This window comes from Hydractinia symbiolongicarpus, chromosome 8 (genome assembly GCF_029227915.1).
Source record: "Hydractinia symbiolongicarpus strain clone_291-10 chromosome 8, HSymV2.1, whole genome shotgun sequence".
Taxonomy (NCBI): Eukaryota; Metazoa; Cnidaria; class Hydrozoa; order Anthoathecata; family Hydractiniidae; genus Hydractinia; species Hydractinia symbiolongicarpus.
In genome coordinates, this window is record NC_079882.1 from 19845463 (window position 1) to 19865283 (window position 19821).

Below are 19821 nucleotides of genomic sequence, written 5' to 3' on the forward strand. Positions count from 1 at the left end.
CCATCCGCAATAAATTAAATTTAGATTAGTAAAAAAGATTATAAAATACCTCCACTAAGAATCAACATAATTTTCAAGGAGTTATTTAAACTCGTATTTGATCGACAATAAAATTTATGCATATATACACACAAAAATAATATTGGATTTTATTTGTATTACTAATTAATTATTGTTATAAATCTTCACATCTGAAAAATTCTAATTCGAAGGGACCAAGACACTTAGTATAACTATATTTACAAAAGAAACTGAAAGTTGAAATCAACAACCAAAACGTGGGCGTATATAAAGGCCGGGTTTCATCAGAGCCAGTACCATATTCAGCGAACACGATATTTTCCATGTTTAAAGATTTCATGTTAAAGTGGTGCACGTGTAATAAAGTTAAAATGGAACAATGTGAAAATTTAAAACGATTAATTACGAGCACAACCTGGTCTCTCTTTGTGTGTAAAATTTTCTCACACCAAATCGTTTGATTTTTAATAATTCTCTCTACCTTTTTAATAACTACAACCACATCACAAGCGCACAATAGTCTGCTCAGTGCGCTTTGCAATCGCGCGCTTAAAGCCGATAAAAGGAGATCCGACTTTGGGGCGTCGGTGCTTAATATGTTCATACAGAACTAGGGACCTGCTTCCAAAAAATGCTTTAATGTAAACTAGCCTTAAGTAGTCAGATAATCATTTCCAATTGCATCGACGTCATTTTTTAGAGTACTGGGAGAGAAAAAAAATTCTAACACGTCAACTAACCAAAATTCGTGGCCGGTCTAAACTTTGCAGACCATGTTAACATGAAGAGAGTCACGACGTTAAACCTTAGTTAAACATACTAACCCGAATCAAATATACTTTTAGATATAGGATTAAAATTTGTATAAATAGTGTAGAATATAGAAATTACTGTACATTAAAACTTATTTTATTCCTCATTTTGTCAAAAAACAGATTTCGTACTCTCTTTTAGCTCGACGACGGCGTCATCTGAAGGCCTACTACTGACGGCGTCATCTGAAGGCCTCGTACTGGCGCAGTTATCTATCTGCCTTTCACCTGATGCATTATGAAGAAGAGTCTCAGTCTCTTTCCCATTGGATGAAACTTCCATTGTCTCAACAGATACTACATTGTCCTCGATTGACTCTGATTGGTCAAGTTTATCACTGTCATCAGATGATTGATCAATATCTTTCTTAGGTTTTATTGACATAGAAAAGATCATGTCTTTGAGATCCTCTGGGACGTCTTCTGTATTTTGCAATTTCAAACAAATCGATTCAGCTCTAGACAACACAAACTGAAGGTCGATGTTATGCATCAAATCATTTATGTGCTAAACAGGAAATAGAAAAATTTGCGTACAACAACTTCGTCAACAGTCTTTTTTTTTCGAAAGAAATTTGACCTTCGAACAGAAAATTAATAACTGCAAACAAAACACGACACATGCAATTTCATATAAAAACAATACAAGAGTAACATTTTTTTAAGCCGTTTCCTGACAAACAATGGCTACTCTCAAGAAGTAATACAGTCAGTCATTGAAAGTAATTCGAGCTGTACGTGTTTGATTCTAGTAATTGTCAACAAGGAGAAAAGTTTAGTCTTAGCAAAACCACTTCACTCTCGTCTGATACTTCGCATGATGCTTAACAAATCAAAGGAGATTAAATATGTTTTCTCAACGTTGCTAGAACAAAGAACTGTGAATCTCCTTATTTGTTATTTTTTTGAATTTGTTAAGGTAATAGGAAAAGCTTATACTTATATGCACCCACACATAAATATATTTCAATTGAATTAGAAGAATCACAAAAGTGCTTTCTTTTTACATGGACTGTCTTTATGGACGGAGATTATAGTAGGCAGAAAAAAACTTCATTTTTCGATTTTTGCGAATTTCGCACTGGTACATGTCGTAAATCCAGGCGCGAAACTTAGTAAACAAGCCAAACAATTCTGTCGCAAATACACAATTAATTTGTAAAAATTTAAATTTTGATTTGATTCGCATCTGCGTCAATAATTTACGTTTTTCAGTATCTAGTTTTACCTTCAAAATTTCGTTAAAACCATAATTCTTTTTCATCATCAAGTCCTTTTCTTTCTCCAATATTGCAAGACAAACGAAGAGTTTAAAATGGGGTGTCAAATTCTGCGTCCACAGTACCTGTCAAGAAAAAAAAAACAAATCGAGAAGGGGAATACACAAAGTTGAAACAAGAGTAGCACAGAATGTCAATTTTAATGTTTTGATTTTTTTATTACCCGATTTATAATTAGTTCGATTAATTGTAAAGATTTCTTTTTTTGACTTATCATAAAACGCGAGAAAATAATATTTATGGGTATGAATCCAAAAGCAACAGTAATTATTTTAAACGACAAGTAAACATATACAAAGTTTGTTTTCTTCATTCCTCTTCTGAGGAAGAATAAATGATCAGTCTTTTTTTCTTTTTCTTTTTTTTTGGTTCTTGGGAAGTGGTTGTCAATGAAACAATTGTGCAGTTATTAAATGACATATTTCTTAAATTATCGGCGCTCCTTAAAGAGTGCTGTTAAGATTCTAGAGTGCAATTAAGAAATAATTGCACTGCGCAGAGTGCAATTACGATATAATTTGCACTGTAGAAAAAAAAATAGGTCATCATGTGATTTTACAAGGTTATCTAAATGTAATGTTTTGTAACTCTACGTATGAAAACATTTATAGTTTTGGTACACTCTTAGGTGTGCTTCACACCAGAAATAAAAGTTTCACACTGACCTTCACGGTAAAGTAAACTGCTAAGACAGTTTAATAAATTTTTCGCTACTGGGTCCGCATGAAAAAAGTCAAACTAAGAATCATACAGAAGTGAGTGAGAAACCTCATTACTTCGGATGTTTATTTTAAAAAGTGATATCACAAATCGTCACTTCGTGCCAGACATGCAACCCTTGAAATTTGAAAACAACAAAACAACAGAAAAAACAGCAAATATTGACGTGTCTACACGCAAATAACAGATTCCTTCCATTATTGCTGAATAAGCGAGGGCGTAGAATCTTGTTTATACCACAAACAAAATAATTGAGTATCTAATTGATTAAGACTAAACCACACTATCTTAACTTATCTGGATTTGGCACTGCTTTTCATATTCGCTAAAAACGAAAGTTAGATTCTATATATACCTCCCATAAAGTCATTAAGTCATCAGTGGAAAACTCTCGTTTAAACGTGATGAGAACCCAGCGGAAACAAAAATATAAATTGTCGGATTCGTGCGTTTCTAAAAAAGAAGATTATGACATCATTTTACATCCCTACCCCGATCTTAAAAAATCCTTTTAAAACTATCTGTCTGTGATGCACGGGGTTGATGGCTTTTTTCGGACGCAATAATTACACCTTGGAGAAAAGAAGAGTAGATATAACACAATTTTCTTTTTTGCAACACAAGACAGTGTACATTCTCTGTCCAACTGTTAAATGGATATTTCTCTACAAAAACAGACTCAAGGCACTCATATGATGAAGTATAAATAAGTGACGTATGTATTAAGGTCGAGTGTTCTTCAGGATTGATTACATGAAAGAATTCCAGTAAATATATCAGGTCAGAAACAGGTTTAAAATTGCTTACATATACATAAAATTTCTAACAGGGGCAAAAGTGATGATGTGCTTCGATGCTTTAATATTGATTTTAGTCAGTAAACTTTAGTAGAAGCCAAAAGCAACATAACTCTAGCTTTTCTCATTCACGTGGACGTTTAGCAATAGCCAACGGCAAGCTTAGGTGTTAACAAAGAATGCAGGTATCATATCACGTCGGCATTTATTTGCAAAAGCGAAAGAAAATGAATTAAAAAAGGCTGAAATCAAAAAAGATATGTTCTAGAGAAACGAAAAACTACTTTGTTTGAGATATTTGCACAAATATCCTTTTAACCCAGGCTGGAAATCCTTGTAAAATCTTGATATTTGAAAAATGACCGAAGCACGTGTTGTCTTTTTGATGTTTTATTGACAAGTGACGAAAAATCCGGGCACTAAAAAGTGTCCTGAATACATGTAATTTCGCTCAGTAGTAGGTCAACTGATCGAGTTATGATATCGGCCCAATGCCAGTTCAGTCGGCCACATGGTATCAGTACAGCTGTTCATGGTTTTCACCATTACTTCTTAATAACTTAAAAAACTATCTTCGATATAAAAATCAGTATTATACTCACTCAGATAATTCCAAAATCGAGGGTAAAGATACTGCACTAACTTCCCCAGATTTTCCAACTGTAGTTTCATGAGGTGTTGCGTCATTTCAAAATTCCTTTCTTCGATCTCCATTAGACCGACAAAACACCAGAAAGAATCCACTTCGTCCTCCATCAGCATTAATATGGGTGAAAGAAGATCACTCATACCTTGTACATACCCTGCATAAGAGTTTAAAAAAGTAACACTTTCTTACATAATAATAATGGCGCATATAAAAGAGTGGGTAGCAGGCTCAATCTATCAGTGTGTCTTCCTTTTTTAAACAAAATAAAGAGATGCAGTTGCAGAAATTTAATCGACCTGTGAAATAAGTAGAGATGCTTTGTTGACATATAATCTTGAACATTAGAGTGCAAACCAGTTGTTATTGTTCTGGTAGTTAACCAGATCAAACTATTTATTTGTTTCATTGCAATCTTAACTGACCATCCATATACAGTATGGCTTACTAAATTTATAACAGAGTGCAGTCTCACACTTTAATTCTGATTTTTCTGACCTCCTAAAATTTTCCTTAAATGTCCTAATCAAAACTCTGCCTGATTTCTAAATTAAATATGTGCATTAAAATTTTTTTGATTGGATAGTACAACAAACTGTCAAAAGCAGATAATTATTATAAGTAGAAAATGCAAAAAACTCAAAGCTATCCAACTCTTTAATTAATGCTTGCGTGCCTTATTTTGTAAACTTAAATTCCGTATTTTTTAAACAAGGAAAATTGGCATTCTTTTATGTTTCACTTTGTCTTATGTTCGTCTGGTTCTTATTATTTCTCTATAAGTTCAATATAAAGTTCACTTTAAACATTAATGATATATAAGCGCAGCGATAGTGTACTCAAGGTTACTATTTTAGGATTTTTAATTCCATAATTTGAATAAAAAATTTTAATCCACATTTTGCACAATTTTCAAGGTCCAATTCGCAATCTTCAATTCCACCATCTTTTTTCTTCTGTGATCTCTTCTCTCACAAACAGTTTTTCCCTTAAGTACTTAATCCTTTTTTAAAATAAGCACTACATTGAAATTGATCGGAAAAAAACTTACCTAAATCAAAATTGTACATACAATATGTCATCAAGACATTAAAGAGCTTTTTCACATTCAAATTATCTTCTCCACTGTAAAATTGCTTTTTACGGTCTGTTCGCAAAGTGTCTTTATCTAAATAATAAAGTGAATTCTTTTGCAATTCACTGATTCCCTTGATAAAATTAATAAATTTACTAATTCAGGGTATATATTTTTACATAAATCACTACTGTATTGTAGGACCCAAACCCTTTAAATTATTCTACATTACAGTAACTGACATTAAGTGGATAGAATAACGAGACAAAAAATACAGTAGCAATATTGGTACTTAGTTCTTAATCATGAGTTGTTCATTTAACTGAGAATGTTAGGGGAGATTTTTCTCCATGAGATAGTCTACCTCCTAATTTTCTATTTTCTCAGGTTTTGTAGGCTCGATGTAAACCCTGTCAATAAACCGACGAAAAAACCTGAGGCTTTCAAACAAACTTACCAACTAAATGCTTTTTATTTGCGAAATCTGTGAATCTTGATTCTTGCTGTGGGGTGATGGACATCCATTGGAGCTTCATCACTTCATACAACCGCCTGTTTTGAATGACAGAAAGTAATTTTTATACTCGTTTCGCTTAGACGATACCTTGAACATAATTATGAAGTTCATGGTGTGGTGTTCAAAAGAAAAAAATTTTCTTCTAAAATTTTAATACCAATAAAAAAGGAACTTTTCCATTTCGTCAAAATGTACTTATAAATTTGCACCAAAAATTTAATTTATGTCAGGACATTTACAGTGCTAGTAGGTAATCAGAAATCAAAAATCGGACATACGCTTTTTCAGCTTTAGTTTCAGCTCTCTCAGCATACGTTGAATCAAACTTATAATAACCAAGAAGAAATTTCCATGCTTCTCGCTTAATATCAGCATGAATACCCTGAAAGATTTGAAGAAAAAAAATAAGTTCTTAAAATTATAGAAATGAGCACCAAAAAAAGAGTGTCTCAATTTTTGTGTTAGTTCCATCTGTGTTTACACAGCATGGTTCAATTAAGGCATGATCCAGAGTTCTATCATTCAGTTTTCTCAACTTTAACAACCCTGGGTTGTCAGCAAGTTTAGCGTGCGATTTTAATTTAATTCTAAACTCTGGTGACATGTTTAATCACATGGTTAACTGCGTTGTTATAGAGAGTGTATGAAGAATAAGCACAACTTATTTTCCTCATGAAAACACTTGCAGTAAAGTTTTTACTATGGATTTTCGTTTTAGATGATACTTTGTAACGTTTTTAAAGGTTTTTGTCTGACTGACTACTACATCGCAAGTATTACTAGCTATATGAGAAAAAGGATGAAATATGATCTTATTTGCTCTTAAACCTTGTGTTTTTAGAAAAAAACTATAAATATAAATGCTTGCTATTTTTTATCTTTGTTGCCTGTTTATATGAAATTGATGTTTTAAAATTTAAATATGAAATAAACATAATAAGCATACTCCTCGAAAAATTCTCTCCTTCAAGTGAGCTACGTCAAATATTTGTCCATCATCATTCATAAATGCACACCATTCTTCTGGTTGTAATGGATTACCTCTAGCGGCAGGAATGATAGGTCCAAGAACATCTAGCTAAGATATAAGTTTTAGCAAGGCAAGATGAGATATAACTCGGAAAATGGTTGGCATCAAATATGTCTATTAGAGATTTTATTTACCTCATCATGAGCTAAGAATTCATAGTCGCCTTCTTCAACACTATCATTCTGCTTCCTTGTGCTTTCTCTATTTGGTCTTTTTTCTATGAGATCATTTTGACCCATACTTTCCATGACATACTGAGTAACTTTTGAAAATCTACTCAGTGTACCATAATATGTGTTGTTTAAGAGTTTCTATAACATAAAGGTACTTAGATTATTGTAACATGCAGAAAATTTTTTTCTTTCCAAAGGTCTAATCTAGTCTTTTCCATACCTTCCTCAGAAATTCAATGTTCAAACGGAATTCCTAATTCATGCCCATTTGTTGAAATTTTTTTGGTACAACATTACAGTAATTTAAGCAAATTTCTTCAAACTTCAGGAAGGTTACATACCGAAACAGTATCGCCTGGCTTCTCTACGAATAATTCAAATTGATTTACTGCAGATTCCATGGCAGTGTCTTTTTCTTGCACAACGTATAATCTGTGATTATCTGGTGATCTAAATAAGAACATAATCTTGTGAAAGAAATTAATTTTGCTTCCATGTTTTGCTTCCATGTCCTGCTAAAAAAAGCTAATAATAATGAAAACAGCTGCACCTTACACCAAATGACACTTCAAAAAATTAAAATAAAAGGTTGTCTTTCTTTTACGTGCACTAAATGGCGAAAGTTACAACACACAAGGCCCCTACCTTCAAGGAAATATATAAAACTTTGTGCTCTGTCCAGTTCACAAGTTTTTGATAAGTTTTTTCAAATATTAAGCCTGGTTGTGACCAAAACATTACTTTTTAAACAATTTATCAAAGTGTTTTAAAATTAGGCAGCAAAACTGTTAAAGCATCTGAGAAAAACTTTCACATCTCGTTTCATCTTTATATAGCTCATAAACAAAAGACACAAATCACATCTCTCAAAAATATTTGACAAAAAATACCTAGTCAGCCATATATATCTTTGCAAAGTCGATATCAAGTTTTTAATCCCTCCACCATGAAAATGCAGAGCTGGTTGTGTAGAGCCATCTTTCAAAATAAAGACAATATAAGACCAAGCCAAGCGCGGATCAGATCTCCTGATAGAGTGTATCTTTTCCACATCAAAACTAACTTTGTATGGTTGATCTTTGGATCGCTGCCTCAATGGTTGAGAAGTGATTGCTGAAACAATACAACAACAAAACACAATAAAGCCAATTGCCTGAAACATCACAACTTTCTCATCACAATAAGCTGTAAGCAATTGGTAGGTAAAATTTCATTTTAATTTTCTATGCGCTACTTTTATTTTTTTTATTTTAAGTGCACACATCACTACATAATAGTGAATAAATATAGGTATTTTTAAGCTTATGGTATAAAAAATATTTTCTGCTTTATAACTCAAAAAAAATGATATTTATTTTCTCATTTAGGCATTTTGATGTATATTATAAAATTGGTTGTTATGATCATGTGACAGTTTTATCACATTAAGGAAGAATATATTGGACTGTTATTGTACTATTCACTTTCTTAAGTCACATTTTACTTTCTTGAAGGTGGCAGTACTAGTGATAAACTTTATGCAGGTTTTTCTAGTTGCTAGAATGGTAAAGAAAAGATGTGTTGAAAGACTCTTGGTACTAAAATTCAAAGGTTGTGGAATAATTAATTAAGAGGGTCTTGTGTTTTAAAAATACTTTCATGTTGGATGCTTATTCCAAGGGGGTGCTGAATAAAGCTTTTACAATAAAAGAAGCAAAAATGATTTGCATGTCCAACATTGGGCAACAAGTTTATGCAGAGCATGATCTATAGAATGTTCATACCTAACAACAATTTCTTTACTACTGCAAGGGCACAAATTAAAGGGTACCCAAGGTATAAAATGATGCTGGACTTATATATTATAGAGCTTAAAAAGTTGGTGAGCAGTCTTTAAATCTTTTAAAAAAGCTCTTTTCGTTTTCAAGATATTCACTATATTGATTAACATTATTTTTTTTGCCAAAATGACAAAATTTAAAGAGGAAATCTCAATCTTGATTCCTAGACAACTTTCAAAGGCTCAGCTTGTGTATTCACCAGAAGTAGGTTTTAATTTCATCTCTTATGTCAGTCCACAAGATAAAACCATAACAGGGATATAAATATAAATTACTGTTTTATCCCCAATCTAATTGAGTGTATAAACATTATATCAATATTTAATATTGTAGGCAATGAAATGGTGTGGTAAGACAGGAATAGTTACATATGCGGAGATGCCAGCGAAGTTTTTGCATTTTATTTAAGACTGTTCTTCTTTAATTTTAAAGATTTAACACATTGCCTTATTACATGCAACATGAGGATGGAAAGCTCATTTTGCATCTATTTAAACTGTATAAAGAACTATGTGTAACAAGTGAAAGGGTCAATGAAAACTGATGATGAGAGTAGCATTTCATCACATATCTGGACACCATTTCTTGTGTGATAAGACTTTTGTGGCCTGGGTGACAAATCTTTTGGGCTTAATACTTCCTTGAAGATTTCCCTAAAAAATTTGAACAAAGAATATTACTGATAAAATAATTATTTTTATAGATATACCTGGATTTTTTTCCTGTGTCGTCACTACTCCATATTCATGTGGACCAGAAAATAAAGAGTGCACTTCAAACTCCAGTTCTGGGGTTAAATCTGATAATGGTTGCCAGTCAACAAAGATGCCATCTGCCTAAACCAAAAATAAACTTTTTCAGGCAAAAACGATTATATTGTATCATGACAACAAATACAGAAATAATTAATCTATTTTCCAACACAGTAAATTCTAGTAATTCCTTGACTAAGCCTGCAGAATATAAGTATCTTTGTTGTTTGACTCTGACTTGTATACTGAACTACTGCACAGGTCCTTTGTTCCTGGTATCTTTCTTACAGGAATCTCTTTTGTTATTCTTTTGTTAAACTCAATAATAAGAGGCTGGTATAGAAAAAATTGTTTGTTTTCTGGTATATAATCTTTATAAACATGGTGTATTATTAAGTCTCAACCTCAATATTCTATTTCAGCCTCAAAATATGCCTACAATATGCTTATTAAAGAGAACCCGAGGTATAAAATGATGTTAGACTTATATATAGAGCTTAAAAAGTTAGCTAACAAGTCTTTTTAAATTTTTTTAAAAATATTCACATTTAAAGAATTTCAGATTTAATTATGCTGCATGAATTATGATGTCATATTTCCGTAATAACAAATTTAGACATTTTCTTTCATCAGTAATTTTAGACATGTTAAGGGGTGTGCATTCAAACTTTATCAATGCATAGATATTATAAAGGTTAATTGATTAACATATTTTTTTTGCCAAATGGACACACGCTTGCTCGTCCCAGTCCTCTTGATTTTTTGCTGACAAACTCATAACTTGGGATCTGCATGTTGGTTTACAATCAAATTTTGTGAGTAAACATATAGGGGTTATACAAGCTTACCCACAAAATTTGATTGCAAACCAAGTTGCAGATCCCAAGTTATTGAGTCGTGGATCAGATCTCCTGATAGAGTGTATCTTTTCCACATCAAAACTAACTTTGTATAGTTGATCTTCGGATCTCTGCCTCAATGGTTGAGAAGTGATTGCTGAAACAATACAACAGCAAAGGCCAACATCATTTTATACCTCGGGTTCCCTTTAATGTTGGCTAACTTTGTTTGTTTGTGTAATTTGTACATGCTAGCAAAAAAAATTTTTTTCCAACATTAGATTTTTAAACACTGTCAAAAACATTTTTGAATATTTAAAATATAGGTTTTAAAGGTTTTATTGTCATTGAAAGATCTTTAATGTTCAGCATTGATGTTGTGTCTGTGCTTATACCACCAACAAATTGATGGTTGCTTTTTTGAAATGCTATATTTCTTTATCTTTTTAAGTTTTCACAAGTTACACATTGATATTCGCTATTTTTGACTCTAGTTCAAATTACATAGTTTATATGTTGTATATTAAGCAGATTTTGCAGGACCGTTCCTTGAATATCAATAATTATCTATTCGAGGTGAGCAGTATTCCACAGAGTGGATAAATCTGATATTCGACAAACAGGCACGCAATATATGCTTTATTATATATACCTAACATCTCGCTTTTTTGTCAGACATTTTTTATTTTTCTATTGCATTTTTGCCAAATAAAAGGCCCATGGAAGGGAGTAAACAATTCGATTTGATGATTCGAACCTTTTACGGAAGTCATTGCATAGCAAATTGAAATTACCAAAACAAGCATGGAATACCGCGTCAGTTATTGCATAGTTTTATGGAACATTTAGATTTACTGTATATAAAAAGAGTTGACAGGTATATAATAATGATATTTGTAGTCAGGAAGTGAGAAAAGAATTATTTTTCCTTTGAAAACCTGTCCAAAAGAATTTAGTACACACACTAGCAATTATCACGGACAAAATATTTGACTAAATAGGTGACCATATACTATGTATGTTTGGTACAAATCCAAAAAAATGTGGGTTATGTGATGATGGAGGTGACATGGTTAAATTAAGTTTGTTCACAGCTAAAATCTGATCTATCTGATGTACAGGTTAATACCAGGACCAAAATAAGACAAAATATTTACCCTATCAATAACGCAAAGTTGTCCTCGAATAATATCATCATATAAGGTTGAACTTGTCACTGCAGTGTGGACAAAAACATCCTCTTGTGTGTAGAGAACCTACAACAAAAGTTAAAAAATAGAGTTCTGGTAAAAATGAAACAACCTAAAGGTAATTTTAGTATCCATCAATAAAATCACCATAAGTTCTTTAAAACTTGAACCCAGAAATCAATAGTTTTTTTGAAGCATATACCGTCTAGATAATAGTGTATGGCCGTACTAAAGATTTTAACTGTTAAGTTCTCCTTTAAATTCTATAAATAAAGAGGTTCAAAACTGTCCTTTTTTGTCAGAATCAAAGTTAAAAAAGAATTTGAGTCAGTGAGCTAATTTTTTTCGGACAACTTAAAACAAACTAGAACAAAATCATTTTCAACCATTATGAGGAAGATTCATCACATGTGCAAAAGTTTTTTTGAGTCTTTCTCAATATATATATATATTGAAAATATGAAAAACAATAGGTCAGAAAACAATTTAAGGGGCGCTTTGCATCACTCACTTTGATTTACATTAAAAATATTGAATATTGTTTATAAAATACGACAATATTTTACCAATACCAATTATTTTACTATTTTTTAAGATCACATGCATTGCATGGACATAACACTTTTTTTAGTCAAAGGGTTTAGACATCAAGAAGCTTTATTTTAACAATTTTTTTCTCGGTCCGCACCAAAGTGTAACCTTTTTGGGAGCCATTCATTATGGAATGAGTGAGAGGGGAATAGCTTGCTGTATAAATTACCAAACAAAACAATCTTAACTTGCTATATTACTTTCTAAAAAACAAATATTCTGTATATATTTGTATATATTTCAACACATATTCTGTATATATAACTTTTGAAACATCAAATAATAATTCTTGCTGTATAACTTTAAAAACAGTACAAGAAAAATTCTTGCTGCACAACTAACAAAAAAAAGTTTTTGAGCATGCAAGTATTTGTTTTTCCACCTTGACAACTAGTTATTTTGAAGTATAGGTAATCTTCGAGTGGTGAGTTCAAAAAAAGTATGGCTGCCGTTTTTCATGTGGTTATTAATTAATTTTTTATTGTTAGCATGTTAACACGTTTTTTTCGCTGGAATAGTCTGAAATAGACCTAGACTGATGGCTGATGGGATATGTGTGGGTGGCAGGTTATAAAAAATTTTGCGCTAAAGGCTAAAGGTTGATTATCCACTAGAGGAATTTTTGGTCGCTCGGGCTTTGGCGATCCGAGTCTACAAGTGACTACAGTACAGTCTGAATGTAATCTACCGCGGACGCGAAACTGGCATGAATAGTTACACAGAACAATAACATTGCGAGAGCTTTTGTTTTTTTAAGAAAATAATTGCCTCGCTGATAAACAATGACCCCACGCGATCGATTGTTTAATCACAATAGGTTGCAAGATCAATTTTAGCAATCTATTTTGCGCTTTGAAATTTTTAATTGTAGTAATTAAGCATTTTTTAGATCGCATTTTAAAAGTTTATAAATGAAAAGTGACGATAGAAATGTTTTTTTAGATCGCATTTTAAAAGTTAAAAAAAGGAATAGCGGCGATAGAATGCTTTTTAGATCGCATTTTAAAAGTTTAAAAACGAAAAGCGACGATATAAATGTTTTTTTAGATCGCTTTTTAGAAGTTTAAAAACGAATAACGGCAATAGAAATGTTTTTTTAGATCGCATTTTAAAAGTTTATAAATGAAAAGCGGCGATAGAAATGTTTTTTTAGATCGCATTTTAAAAGTTTAAAAATGAATAGCGGCGATAGAAATGTTTTTTAGATCGCATTTTAAAAGTTTAAAATCAAAAAGCAGCAATATAACATTTAAAATGTTTATAAAAGAAAAGCGGCATTTAATAGTTGTGAACAATGCTTCTCGTATGTTTCTTAAATTAAACGCGCTGGAATCTTTTTAAATAATTAAATCAACAATACATTCTCGCGCAATGTATTATAAAACTTTGCGAAAGATTTTTATTATTTAATTACTTCACGCTAATACTTAAGGGAATAGCTTATCAATACATTTACACAATGCATCTCACTATTACAAGAAATATAATTGCTCCGATATTTCTTTGCGAGCGCATTGTTTTTTAACACGCAAATATAAACTTAAGGGATTTAATTATAACAAAAGACAAACGAATGCCGTCCTCCACACAAAGGTGTGACATTAGCGTGTACTCGGCAGATTACATTCAGACTGTACTGTATTAATCTCCATATGCCATTGAGAAGTAAAGGTGAGCAAAAAATGTTTAAAGTGAAAACATGAATTTTGTTTTTATCCTTAATTGCAAAAAATACTTTAGCACATTTTTTGAGCATAATGTTTATTATACTGATTCTGATTGGCTGTCAAAGATTTGTGACATCAAAAATTGCCAACGATCACTGAAAAAGTTCAAGCTGTTTCAAGTACTTTGGCAATCTCAGCGAACGGTTCATGTTACCCAATTTTACATGAAAGGCTCCCTATGTCTTCTTTTGAGGCTGCAGGCAAAAGGGACAAATTTATGCAATGCCTCAGATATCGTGCTTGCAAAATAATTTCGTTTTTAGTTTCTTCTCCCCAAATGGAAGTGCACTGACTGAAAATGGACCTGAAAAACGAAAAAATTGGCCATATTGAAGAAAATCCTCACTATCTTTAAATTCGAAGGGGTAAAAGGTGATCACTGATACGTTTCTTGCTATTCAAAACTATGAAAAGAAGAGATAAAAAAAACGCTGTATCTGACTGAAGGAATCACAGTATAAACTTTTAATGAGAGAAAAGAAAACAGAAATTTTTTTTTAAATATTTAAAAATTTTTCGCAACTTTTTCACCACTTTTTTGAACTTGTCGCTTTGACATAATTGTCACTAAACATGTTCTGCTGATCACGTCTGAAAATATATTGTTATGATGATATAATTATCTCTCAAAATTTTAAACTCTTCAGTGGAGAGCAACAAAGAGAGCATATGCATATTTTTCCAGATGTCAGCATTCGAAAATTTTGCAACTTACCGGCTCACCAACTCACCAACTTACGATTATAACATTTACCAAACTCGTTATTTTGCTAATTCAAAACAAGAGACCATTTTTTTTAGGATATATAGCTATGCTTGTCGTAACACCCTCCTCCATTGTAGAGACAGTTGAAAAATTGAGAATCTAATTTTGTATAAACATGGTAAATTTACCCAAACTTATTTGACCCTACACATATTAGAAACTTGGTGGCTTTTACACATCATACCCCATGATCCTGTACAAAAAGTTTTTTTTAAATTACATGTCAATTAATAAATAATTGCATATCAAAAATATTAGAAAATTTCATGGTCGAATAGTTCTAAAGGCAGGGAAGTAATGGTTTTATTGAGAGGAAGTTTATCTCGATTAATGAGTAGGCTCTCCTTTAAGATTAACTTAAAATCATTACTAATCACTGCATTTAAACACCACAAAATTATGAAACGATATAATCATTTTGTAATTTTACTTTGTATATACTTGTCTAAAAATGCTTAGTTTGTATTCAAGTACTAGCTGGCTAACTTGTGTTGTGAGTTTATAAATCAAAACAAAAAGTTGCAGCGTCGTTTAAAAAAATTACAATGAAGAACAATTTTTTAGTTCTCCATGTTTTTTGTTTGTTGTTGTTTTTTGTTGTTTTTTTTTTTGGGGGGGGGTAATTCTTTGAACATTCTTAATTTTGCAGGTTGTTAGAAACTCTCTACAAGACTGCACAAACTTGAAAGTTAATCTTAAGAAAATCTCAAGCAAACAAACCTTTTGAGTATCAACCACAGCGGCAGCCGCCATCGTTAAAAGCGTCTTCAAAATAAAAATGACATCATTATTTCTTAAACAAAAAAACAGACCCTGTAATTTTTTTTCATGCGCAGCAAATGCCCCTTTCACCTACTGTTCGTTTTGGAGTATGATGCAAAGGCCTTGGTGGAAATAAATTTCTGGAAAAACACATCCTCTTACCTGATGCGAGCCATGTTCGCAACTTATTATTTTTTTCCGAAAACCGCAAAATAATGTCTCTTCACCCATCCCCCCGAGATTATACATACGCTTTTTAGCCTTTTTACGTTAAAAATAATAATTAGTGCAAGTATATTTTTGCTCGCCGTAGTGCAGCATAATTTACATTTATCGTATTAGATGAAATATAGTGTTGATCATGAAAATATTTAAAATAAGCAATATTTCCTTTTATTCAACTGTTTTACTGCTATGGATAGATATGGATAGATTTTACTATACAAATGGTGTGACTGAGATTAATTCTTGTTTAAAGATCTGAATCCATTTTTTTGTTTTCAATTTTCAAAAACCGTGTCGCAGCTGACTGTGAAGTAGGGGGGAGGGGGTACGTGTAAAACGAGTCCTGATATTATCCAAAATATAAGCTGACAGTATTTCGTTTTGCCCGGAGTACAATCAAAACACGAAAGATGCTGGCAAAAAAAGGAGGAAGCTTGGCAAGAACTGAGGCTTAAGTTTTTCTCCTTCTCCGAAGCTCCCGAAATTTTTCCCAAAAATGATAACCTGAGCATTTTCTGAACTGGAATCACATCTACATTATAATATAGTAATTTTTCTTTAAAATATAAGTTTTAATTTGAAGCTTAGTTCGTTTGTGGTGATCTCATTTATGGCATTTTAAGGTTATAGCAATATAGCTAGACTAGTCGTTAGCCTGTAGAAAATCCACGGTTTCGCCCGTTTTTTTTATACCGCATTGCGTGATAGATAAATAGACAGATGTGCATATTTTACATGGCTAGCCTCACAAATATCGAGGGATATACCCTGTCCATTTATTTCCAGGAGGGGCCATGACTTACACATGGAGAGTCTCATTTTGAGCTACGCAGACTCAATTATGGCCCACGCTCTACCAGACAACTCCCGGCAACATCCAACAGCCCACACAGTGTGCCATCTCCCCAAATTTCCTCACATGGCTTGGGTTAACCCGGGGCTATGGTAACATTCACTCACCCATGTTGAATCGCCGTCAAGAGGAATAGAATCCCGGACTCCCGCACAGAGTACGAGAGCTATAACCACTAATCTACGGCGCCATCCCACTATTGCGCAGCTAAGCTACCATTTTGCATGACAGGCAGACAGACGTATACAGGCATTATAAAATAGACTAGTCAATAAGGCCCATGGAAAAATCCACTGAAGCAGTGTAAAAATGAAAAAGAAGCCTTATTTGAATTTTGATGACGTCAGCAACCCATCAACAAAAAAAATAATTCAGAAGCTTGTTTTCACGTTGCCTCTATTGTGTAGAGCTTAAAGCGCGGATCAAGAAAATGTATATGATCATGTGGTTTTGATGAGCGGTTAATGAGATATAAGGGTTTAAAAATTTTGCTGACGTCAGCAATGGCCTGTCAAAACCTTAAATTTTTTTTTGGAAATTTCTATATCTGTTGCCTTCATCGCATAGATCTTGAAACTCTGATCAAGAAATAGGATCATGTACTTTTGATAAACAGTTGCAGAGATATTAGGGTTTGAAGGTTTTTTGATGATGTCATCAACCCCGTTCATTCCGAAACGGATTCGGGGACCCAGGTTTGGAAAAATTACCCAAATTGGTCTCAAGTGGTCCCTAGTTACCCACACGGTGAAAAATCATTGACGATTTTTGTCACGCCGTAACGTCAGTAAATTTAACATATTAGACATGCATTCTTTGGCAATATCAAAGGAAAATGAACACATTCACTTTGCCTGTTACGGACAGACACAGTCTCCATATTATTTTAAGAGATGACTTGCTGACCAATTTTCTGTAAATTTTTGTTTTGATTATTATATTTTATGGTTATATACAAAATGTGTGAAATAAAGCATTATGATTAGGGCCTTCCATTGGGAGTTGGGAGTCAAGAACCTGGGAAGTTTGGTTGTTTGAATATTCCATAGCCAAAAAATAACGAGGGTACTACTCCCCAAAAGCGCTATGTATGTAAGGGCGTGCTAACCTGCAGAAACTTTTTTAAACATTTATTTCATGTCTTATTCACTCTCTTAATGTTGAACAGTGTTATTAGTGGGGAGAGTGCTGAAAAAAGCTGTTTTTTATATCATTTATTCGATAAATAGCTGTAAAAAATTCCAACAAATAATAAACTGTAAGTAAGACGACAAAATAGCACCCTCCTTCTTTTCAACAAAATTTAAATGAGAACAATAAGCTTGCGCTCGTTGCATTTCGAATGCAATTTGGGCGGTTTAGGCGGGGCCCAGGGCTTTTCCAGTCGGTTACAGACGAAAACCTTAAAAAAAAAAACGCCCATGGCTGCCCTCATATATACCGCACTTTCGGCGAGTCAGCGCCCTCTAGGCCCACACAGTGCGCCATCTTCCCGATTTCCCCCACACGCTTGGGTTAACCCAGGGCTTTGGTAAAAATCACTTCCCATATTGAATCGCTGCTAAAAGAAATCCGACCTTGTCTCCTGCACTATGGCCCTGAATAGAAAAATATGAACACATGTTAATGGTGAGGGTTATGCATATAATAAGCTTTATGTCTTCTGATTTAATATGTCAAAGCATTATTTTGCTTGTAAGCTCTTTTGGCTCTGGCATTTACATTGCAGGAAAGATTTTGAAGATACTAGACAAAGCAAGGTTATTTTCAGGCTATATATTCATACAAAGGTATTGTTTGGACTTTTAATATATAAAAAAATAAATTAGAGGGCATTAATCTTCACTGGATAATAGTTAAAAACCTCAACAATGTTTTTATAAAAAGAATTCAGCAAGCTTTTTTATCTTTTTTTCTGCGATCAGTGTCAGTGCGATCAAAGTCAGTGCTAAAAATTAGGCGAAATAATTTTATGTAGAAATTTGTCAATATATATATATATATGCTTTACCTACCCCGGGTGGGTATCTTGGATATCCTGGTTCTTAAGTCCCTGGAAATATTCTAAAAACTGTTTAAAAATTTAATAAAACATGACTGTCATCAGAATTTTAGTATAGAATAATTTGACAATAGTTTGAGTAAGTTGGCAAAGTGGTCAGATACTGTTCACAGGGCCATACTGACACTAAAAGAAGCATGAGTTAGTAAGTACTCACTCTTATAATTAATGACTTTTTAAAAGAATGAGTAAACTGTAGTACCCCCTCCCTTTTTACAAAAAGCGCTTATATTGTTGCAAGTATGGAAAAAGTGTTATAAACGACTACTTTATTCATAAAACAAGAGTTTTAGTAAGATACTAGTTACGTGAATGATGTTTTAAGATACTAGTTGAAATGGCCCGTGAAAAAGGCTACTTGTTCAGGGAGGCAGTTATAGTAATACATTTTGATGTTGTTATCAATGACCTGTCAATACATATATATAAATTAAAAGCAGAGTTTCATTTCAGTGGTGCATCATGTTGGCAAGAATATTTTGAAGGCCGAGTGATATTTCATTTTATTCTTTCAAACCAAAATGAAACAAGAAGCCCTAGGGGCTCTAAGAATTTCCGCTCGCTACCAAAATATTTGATGACAACCTGCTAATTTGTTGTGTTATCATGCCAAACATTCGAAGAGGTTTGGTGCATGAAGCACACAAGTGACATTATATCTTACAATAAACGCAAACAAAACGAAACATGACATAATAAACTCACATTTTAAAAGAAATTGCTAACAAAAAATACAGCCCATCATTTATGGTTGAAAGTCTTGCGATTAAAACGTTTATGGTCTTAAACGGCATTTAGTTGACAAAAAATCAAAATTTTGATGTGACCATCATTTTCAGCATACTTTTTTTATTAACTGTGCCAAGTTTTGTCGAAAATAAAGTAGTTTTAATTTTTGGACCAATTTTGGCCTAAAATGCATTTACGATTGCAAAAAATCAAAATTTTGATCTCACCAATATGTTCAGCATACTTTATTTGTTTACTGTGCCAAATTTTTTTGAAAATAAAGTAGTTTTAATTTTTGGACCAATTTTGGCCTAAAATGACATTTAAGGTGGCAAAAAAACCAAAATTTTGATGTCACCATCATGTTCAGCATACTTTTTTTGTTAACTGTGTCAAATTTTGTTGAAAATAAAGTAGTTTTAATTTTTGGACTA

At 32.7% G+C, this 19821-nt stretch overlaps 1 protein-coding gene across 1 annotated transcript; it reads right to left on the reverse strand.

Annotated features, from left to right (window-relative positions):
* Positions 1–841: 841 nt before the first annotated feature.
* LOC130654079 (TBC1 domain family member 15-like) lies at positions 842–15664 on the reverse strand. Its single transcript, XM_057456606.1, has 14 exons — positions 15477–15664; positions 11640–11738; positions 9601–9727; positions 7962–8184; positions 7413–7521; positions 7033–7209; positions 6815–6946; positions 6147–6250; positions 5809–5903; positions 5328–5444; positions 4233–4433; positions 3189–3286; positions 2062–2178; positions 842–1341 (listed from the first exon to the last, which is right to left on the reverse strand). Exons 1-14 carry the CDS (start codon positions 15507–15509, stop codon positions 946–948), a joined length of 2028 nt encoding a protein of 675 aa, XP_057312589.1. The 5' UTR covers positions 15510–15664; the 3' UTR covers positions 842–945.
* Between the last annotated feature and the right edge of the window lie 4157 nt (positions 15665–19821).

Coding starts and splice junctions, on each gene's coding strand:
- LOC130654079 (XM_057456606.1), bottom strand. CDS start 15,509: ATGGCGGCTGCCGCTGTGGTTGATACTCAAAAG. Junction 11,739..15,476: donor CTGTGGTTGATACTCAAAAG/GTTTGTTTGCTT, acceptor CTTTTGTTGTAG/GTTCTCTACACACAAGAGGA. Junction 7,210..7,412: donor AGCCAGGCGATACTGTTTCG/GTATGTAACCTT, acceptor TTTATGTTATAG/AAACTCTTAAACAACACATA.